An 8,256-nucleotide genomic window follows, 5' to 3' on the forward strand; every position below is an offset into this window, starting at 1 on the left:
TTCATTAGAGTACCATAGATATAGATTGATGAACGTCTACAGTTAAGTGATTTATTATATGCAAATAAAGGACTAGCAATGCATACAGACACTATTTTATGGTGGGCAGTTATCACTAATAAAGTCATTGTAAAATCTGGTATAAGCAACCATCAATTTAGAAATAATAATTAGCTACATATGAACTGAACTTTAAAGAATAATTTTAAATTTATGTTATAAATTATATTATAAATATGCTTCAGTCGATTGACTACAATATGGAAAAATAATCAGTTTATGAAATTAATACAAATTTGGTAACTAAACGAAAAAAATTTCTAATTTAAAGAGGATTGTATATTAAAATTACAGACGAGAGCTTCGGTTTTTGTATAACATTAATCAAATAATAATTCCCTTCTATTGTGAAATCGACCTTTATTTAGCAAAAATGTTATTCTGCTTTAAAAATATTAAAATTCATATAGTAACTGTACTGATGTTCTAAGAGTCTGTATTATTTGAACAAACTAAAACCAGGTTTCTATAAATATATTTCATATTTAGATAGTCAAATTACACTGTAAACATGCATGACTAAGAAATAATTATTCACCAGTATTATTATTGATCAATAATAATCACCAACACAACAGTTTGGTCAAATTTCTTTCATTTTTTATGCCATAACCCTATGAACATTCACAAATTTGATATATATATATATATATATATATATATATATATATATATATATATATATATATAATGCATATAGTAACTGTACTGATGTTCTAAGAGTCTGTATTATTTGAACAAACTAAAACCAGGTTTCTATAAATATATTTCATATTTAGATAGTCAAATTACACTGTAAACATGCATGACTAAGAAATAATTATTCACCAGTATTATTATTGATCAATAATAATCACCAACACAACAGTTTGGTCAAATTTCTTTCATTTTTTATGCCATAACCCTATGAACATTCACAAATTTGATATATATATATATATATATATATATATATATATATATATATATATATATAAATGCATTTAAATGTTTTTGATTTTAGCTCTCTTCTGTTTCAAAATTAGTTTTTTTTTGATAGTTTTGAAATTTTGACCTTTCGACTTTTCTTTAGTCTTTAACAAACTATGATATTGACACTGACTATTTGCTTATTTATATTGATCTATAGATCACCTTCATCATGAATCTCAAAATAATGATAAAATCAAATAGTTCCAATAAGAAAAATTAATTTTTTCTTTAGTTTCCACATCTAGTGTACTAAGTGTTAACGAATCAGCTATTCAGGTGACGACACACTCAGAAAATTAGCGTTGAAAAAATTTACAATAATAATAGTTTTCCAAATTGTGAACTTCCTTTCATAATATAACTCAAGTGTTACAAAAGGGAATAAAATTTTATAATTGGCAATGAAAATAGAAGATTTAATGAATTAATCAAAATCCAAACAATGATTTTAGAATTTTCTTGAATGGTATTCCAATTTTTGATCTATTTTAATTAAAAATTTTATTAATAGAAAGCATTTTTGACCGTTGGCTCAATTATGGTGTTTAACAAACTACTTTTTAACATTGATATTTAAGCAGGATATATAGTAAATGACGAAAAATATTTTGATGAAAGCCAAAACAGAAAAAAAATATATATTAAGGTAAGTGAAGAATTGAAATAGTTTCTAGTTTTTTACATGTATTAAAATAACATACTTAGATAATATTAATATAATAATATAATAATAGATAAAAAAATGTCTTTGTCATAAAATAAAAATAAAAAATTCTTACAATCATTTTACTCATTGACATATAAATTTTTCATATTATATACAAAAATAAAAAAATAAACTGATTATTTTAGACAATTACAACAAACAATAACAAACATCTAGTTTCCATCATACTTTAATACTCTAAATTATAATGTAACGTAGCTTTGTTACAGACAGTATTTCATCCCCGCAATCTGTAATTTCTTCGGTGAGATAAACTTTTTGCCTTTTTCGCGACTACGTCTGAGAAAGGGACTTTTTTTCGACCTGTAACATGAAAACTAGTTTCATTTTCATTTTTTGCAAACAAATTTCTTTTAAAACAGTGGTTTATGTATAATCTAAAGAACCAACTACTGAAAATATTCCATAATTGATTGGGCAGTACCAAATATTTAGAACAGTAATCATTTATTTAGTAAATAAACAAGCATTGAATTCCCCGAACATTAACATTGGACATGAAATTTTGTTGATCTTACTCTACACTAGAGTGGCAAATGAAAACACAATAGTTCTTACTAAATTTCTTTGTTAACTCTTGATCTGACATTTTTCCTTGGAAAAAAATATTTGCAAAAAAATGTAGTTAATGTAATATAATTACTCTAACCATTTCAATACTTTTTAGATAACCTAAACAAAATTCTGTGATCGTTTATATAATCTTGAGATACAGTTATTAAATCCTAACATAAAAATTTTATGCTTAAAACGACATCAGTAGTCAAGTCACAGCCTACTTTATGATAAATATTAATTACCATTTAATTGGGGTTTTATCTTCGAAACTTTTTCCATGGGCGATGCAGATCTTTTAACTCTTCTTCTAAAGTTTCTTGTGTTATTGTTATTAGGTTCCTTGAAACCATTTACCATCATTCCATAAAAAATCTCCTTCCTTTCTTGAATTTTATTGTAAATACTCATCATAGCTGGAGTATAGCCTTCTATGTTTTCAGTAGTAGGGCTGGAAATAAATCAGTTATGAATTATTTCAAAAGATAATGAAAATGGTTTTTTGAAAAAATGATCACATCAATGAAATTTTTCCTTATATAAATAGTAATCAAAAAATGGTATCTTTTGATTTTTGTATTTCGTTTTAATACGATTTAGATTAGAAAAATAATAATTTATAATCCCAATATAACATGAAATAGCCTAGCCTCTGAAATTCAGCAACATGTCTCTATACAATCAAGTGTATAATGTGGTGTCCCTCATCCAGGAGAAAGGTTCCTGTTTTCTATAAAAGTGACCTCGCAGCATATAAGGAATGACAGACTCGCCCTTTGGAGATTGCCACAACTTTCTTAACAAAGCTGTGTATCCTACCTAGTTCTTTATTAAAATATATGTATCAGTAACAAAATTTGTAACATTGCTAAGTTAAAGAACACACCTTACCTACCACTAAAATAACACTAATCATTACACAGTCATGTTCAGTCTCTGAAGAAAATAACCAAACATCATGAGTCAGTGTAATTAGTTGCAGAAATTCGTACAAAAATTTATTCTATTTACTCTTAAATTGAAATATTTGATGATTTGAAATCTCACCTATCGGTTTTATGCACTGGAGAAGCTTCTCTTTCCATGCATTTATTATATATGTTGAGCATTTCTGGAGTAGGATTCATACTATCTATATCCAAGGAAGATAAATTGGAGCTATCACTCCCTTCTGTCATTTTTCTCTCTCTGGCTTGTTTAAGAATAGTCTCTGGATCTATTAATATCTTGGACCAATTCATTATGCTGGTTTGGATCTTCACATCTTTTAGCTGTTTCCTCAACTTGGGCCTTTTAAAAACGATGTTGGAATTCAACGGCATTAAAGGACTGGTTTTTAGAAAACTACTATGGGTGATAATTTTCTTGTTCGATTTTATTTTTTTCTGTTTGTCACCCCAACCTTCTTTATTATCAAAATCTAAGGCAGAGTCTTGTTTATATGCATAAACTTTTATTGCTTTCTTGAATATACTACGACAATAGTTGTAGTCGGGAGTTTCCTACAAAATATGAAAGTATTTGCTAAATATTTGTAAATAAAAAATATATTTAACCATATTATTAGTATCTATTTTAACAATTTTAACAAAAAAAATATTAGTTCCTGAAAATAAATAAATGGTATTTCACACAATAACTATAAACACTAAAATAAAATCATGGAAGTATAAAATTTTTACATTTGTAAATTTCTAATATGTACAAGTATATACATATAATTAGAAAATATTTGGGGAATATATCAATGTAAAATCCTAATTCCAATATACTAGCGTAAACTTTCAATACAAGTCTCGATAAATTATATTGAACTTGAATGTTCCACTGTAATCAATCTCAGAAAATGAGAATAAGGTGTCGACAAAAAAGAGAATTAAAAAAAAATATTTAGATCTCTGTGCCATGATGTTTTGGAAAAAATAGTTTTAAATATCATTTTAAAAAATGAAAAACAATATATTAAACAAAGTTTTATTGTAATAAGATGTCAAACAATCCACAACTCTTAGCAATATCCAAACCTATTAATCCTACCACAAAATTGAAATATTTTTCACTTAATTTGTTAAGATATGCGCGATAATGTCAATAAAAAAAATAATTTTAGAGAGCAGGACAACCAACTTGAACCACAACTGTAAACAATGGATTTTAAAAAATTCGTGTCCTATAGAAATAGTTCTTGAGTTCTTGGTGGTTTTTTGGAGCAATGCCAACATGTTTTTCATATTTTGTATAATAATAATTTCTCAACTTACAGCAAATTAATCAACAAATGTGAACCAAAGATAAATCCTTACTCACAACTTTAAACTACACTCTAGTAAAATGGAATGGAGATCCAGTGGAACAATCAAGTTTATAATAATTCATCCCGAGGTTTTATGATGTACACTATTACATTGTAATAAAGTTAAATTGATATTCCTCTTTCATAAAATGTTTTCCACTACTGTAGAATTATAAATCAATTATTCCAAGACGATTTTCAGAAGTTTTCGAGATTTTACTATATTATATATTAGTTTTAGTACTTTTTTTGATCCATGTTATATGAAGCTTTTTAATGAAATTCTAGCAATAGCTGTATGGTCATCACAAAAAATCATTTCTACTTATTCCAAACAGTTTGTTCATAAGTAAACTGAATTTTGGATCATCAATGAAATACTAATTGAAACATTTTTGATAAAAAAAGAATCTGTTTTTAAATAATTACAAATTGTTATCATTAACAAATGACTTTTAGTATATACTCAAATAAACATTTAAATTTGTAGTCAGTTTTTAAAAAAACTCACCTTGGTAAATTTTGATGGTCTGGAAAAATAACAAATAAATATATTTTCAACTTTTACAAACAAAACATAAGTCATCAAGAAATACCTACCCAAAAAGTTATACAGAAACAAACTTACCATATATTGCAACTTATTTAGATATTCAAAATAGTCCATGACAAAGCGAGGTGTATCATTATTGAAACACAAGTCTAAAAAGCTTTTTAAATTCTTGAAACAACGAATTTTCTTTTTTTCTACCTCTGTAGTTTGTTCTAAATCTTCTATCCAAGGTAATGTTCCAGTTAACCAATAAACCATGTTATATGCCAAGCTCTCTAAATCAGACCTACTGGATGGTACACCTTTATGAGCATCTCTTGAACAGAAAAGGATAGTACCAGCATGTGCTCTTCTTTCATCACCAGAAAATTCCTTATATTCACCATTAGATTGCAAAAATTTTGACGCCAATCCAAAATCAACTAAATACACTTGATCCAATATTTTAGTTTCAACTTTATTTATTTCACTTGATGAATAAGCACTATCACGGTGGTGTTGAGATTCTTTCAAAGTCTTTGCATTTTCATGCATATCTAATACTTCATCTAAATAAGGTATATCATCTACATAATTTACAATATTTATAGGCCTTAGATTCCTTTTGGTTTTTCTGGAGTGTTTAGGATTCTTACATACTCTTAGTTTTCTATCAAATATTTTGTGACTTTCTTCAAATTGCACATTTTGATTTGGAAGTTTTAATCTAGATTCATTACCCAACATTATGTTAGAAGCCTTGATATCACAGTGAACATAACCTTTACTATGAATATATTCTAAAATATCCAAAATTTGTATGCATATGTTAGACACTGTTTTAATATTAAATACTTTTTTCTCCTTAAGAATTTGGCCCAAATCTTTTTTGTATTTTGGTATTAGAAGAAAACGGTACTTTTCATTATTATGATAACAAGAACCAGATGCGACATAATGAGGCATTCCAAGAAATTTTAGTTTATTCTGTTTCTTCCACTGTTCAACTAAAAAAGTATATAACTTGAAAAAATCTTATATTTACAAAATGCCCTATGCAATACTTTGTACTGATACTACATAGGATATAAATTATTGTATGTAAATTCTACTAATCTTAGTAATTTTAATTTTGGTTGTTAATATTTGAAGATTCAACAAACATTTTATATTCACCTGATGAAGGAACATTGTAGTTGGAATAAATATAAAAAAAATTTATTCTATTTGATATAAAATCAATATGTATATTTTTTGAATTTGGTTCATTTCCCACTAGTAGTTAAGTTTCACAATTGAAAAATTATAAGTATTCTATATATCTAGGTACATACATAAGTCTACATCTTTTGAATGACCCCCAACAGATAAGTCTGTTAGTGGTACCTGCTCAACTTGAACTATTGTCTGTGCGTAACAATGTATTAATATTAATTTTATATTCATATTATAAACCATATCTCCCTAGAACTATATCAGATAAATTATTTCATATGAAAATTCCCATTAAATGAGCTTACGTTTACAGGTACTCGAAAAGTGCTAAGCAAGGATTTTTATACTTTCTATGTGTTTGAGATTAAAGCAACATCTGTTGTGTAAAGGAAAGTTAGTTTGATATACAAACTTGCAGAATTGTCTATTTTCACAAATCATTTGGCTCACAATTTAGGATATCAAATTACTATTACAATTAAAAACATTTTGCTCGATTGTTAAATGGCTTTTAAAAATTTACAACATATTGTTAATTTAAAAAAGCATCCATTATCTTATTCATATATAGTACGAAAAGAATAGAATCTGTCAGAAATTTGTCCAATCCAAGCTCTACAATTGTACGATTAATTTTAGGGGAATAATAAAGTGATTAAGGAATTAACTGTAAATGAACGATGAAGAAAAAAAAAATTAATGAATTTACTGATCTCAAAATAATTAGCAAAGATAATTGCAATATATGTAAAAAATATACAAATTCTAATATCTATTCTGGGCACTATTTTGAAGAAATCTTGCTCTTAAAGTGAATATTGATTTGCTACAATATAGATATATATTATAGTAATGCAACAATACTGTAAACAATATCTAATAGATAGCCTAAATTTCATTGCCACTGTGCTTCTGTATTTGAAATGATAAAAAATGTGATTCTGTAAGCATCTGAACTATTATAAAGTATCTTGAGAACTCAATCATACATAAACATTAGCAATTGACAACTCTGAACTTTCTTAAGCAGATTGATTTTTGTGGAAATCACTTAGGATCGAACAAATACAACCAGTTCATTTATTAAACATTTTTAAAAAATTATTTTCTGTCTCTTTAGTAGCAATAAACAAAAACAGTAGACATCATTAATCTTAAATTTTAAGCAAGCATTATTAGAAATGAATCAAAAACCTTATATAACTAAAATATTACTTACTCATTTCAAGTTTTCCAATCCTAAGATAACAATTTATTTCTACAAACAAAGGGCCACTTGTATGTTTCTCAACTTTTGCAACATAAGAATAGTCAGCCTTAAATTCTCTAGCTGTATTTTCGGATGCTTCATATATCACCCCAAATCCTCCTACGCCAATAGTTGAACCCAACTTCCAATTTTTTCCAAGAATATCTGTTACAATTTCGCCTTCTTCAAATTGAATAGTATTACATATTCCACTAGAACTTTTCTTTTTGAGTGGCTCATCTTCATCAGAGGAAGAATCTTTGTAATAATATCTCCTAGGCATTTTATTTTGCTTAAAAGTAAAAACAACGAATAAATAACTTTCAAACAACTTAATTTTTATAAAATAGAATTCTTGGCCTTTTAAATCATTAAAGATATTATTGATCAATACTGTATGTACGTATCTATCTAATAATATGATGTCAATATAAATAAATACTCACCTAAATAAAAAATGTTTGTTAATAAACACAAAAAAATATTAAATATGTTAATACTTCAGTCAAATTTCATTTTATTCCTGTCTCTTAGAAACAATTCCGGCCATTTTAACTGACATTACTTTTAGTATCGTAGCGCATGCGTTAAAATAAGTGATGCGCAGAACAAACCGGATGATTTAAATTTTATTTACAATTTTTATAATGACA

The 8,256-nt window shown here is 26.5% G+C and overlaps 1 protein-coding gene across 1 annotated transcript; it reads right to left on the reverse strand.

Annotated features, from left to right (window-relative positions):
* Window positions 1-1,802: 1,802 nt before the first annotated feature.
* Window positions 1,803-8,180, reverse strand: LOC130904101 (serine/threonine-protein kinase VRK1-like). The gene is made up of 6 exons (XM_057816660.1): window positions 8,050-8,180; window positions 7,574-7,895; window positions 5,236-6,146; window positions 3,362-3,816; window positions 2,560-2,765; window positions 1,803-2,062 (listed from the first exon to the last, which is right to left on the reverse strand). The coding sequence occupies exons 2-6, from the start codon at window positions 7,884-7,886 to the stop codon at window positions 1,977-1,979; spliced, it is 1,971 nt and encodes a 656-aa protein (XP_057672643.1). The 5' UTR covers window positions 7,887-7,895; window positions 8,050-8,180; the 3' UTR covers window positions 1,803-1,976.
* Between the last annotated feature and the right edge of the window lie 76 nt (window positions 8,181-8,256).

This window comes from Diorhabda carinulata, chromosome 2 (genome assembly GCF_026250575.1).
Source record: "Diorhabda carinulata isolate Delta chromosome 2, icDioCari1.1, whole genome shotgun sequence".
Classification (NCBI taxonomy): domain Eukaryota; kingdom Metazoa; phylum Arthropoda; class Insecta; order Coleoptera; family Chrysomelidae; genus Diorhabda; species Diorhabda carinulata.

Bases quoted from the DNA above. Each gene is read 5' to 3' on its own strand.
- LOC130904101 (XM_057816660.1), bottom strand. From the start codon at position 7,886: ATGCCTAGGAGATATTATTACAAAGATTCTTCCTCTGATGAAGATGAG. The intron at 2,766-3,361 runs GTGAGATTTCAA...ATTTATTTCCAG, and splicing joins CCAGTGCATAAAACCGATAG to CCCTACTACTGAAAACATAG. The intron at 2,063-2,559 runs GTAATTAATATT...TTCATGTTACAG, and splicing joins GATAAAACCCCAATTAAATG to GTCGAAAAAAAGTCCCTTTC.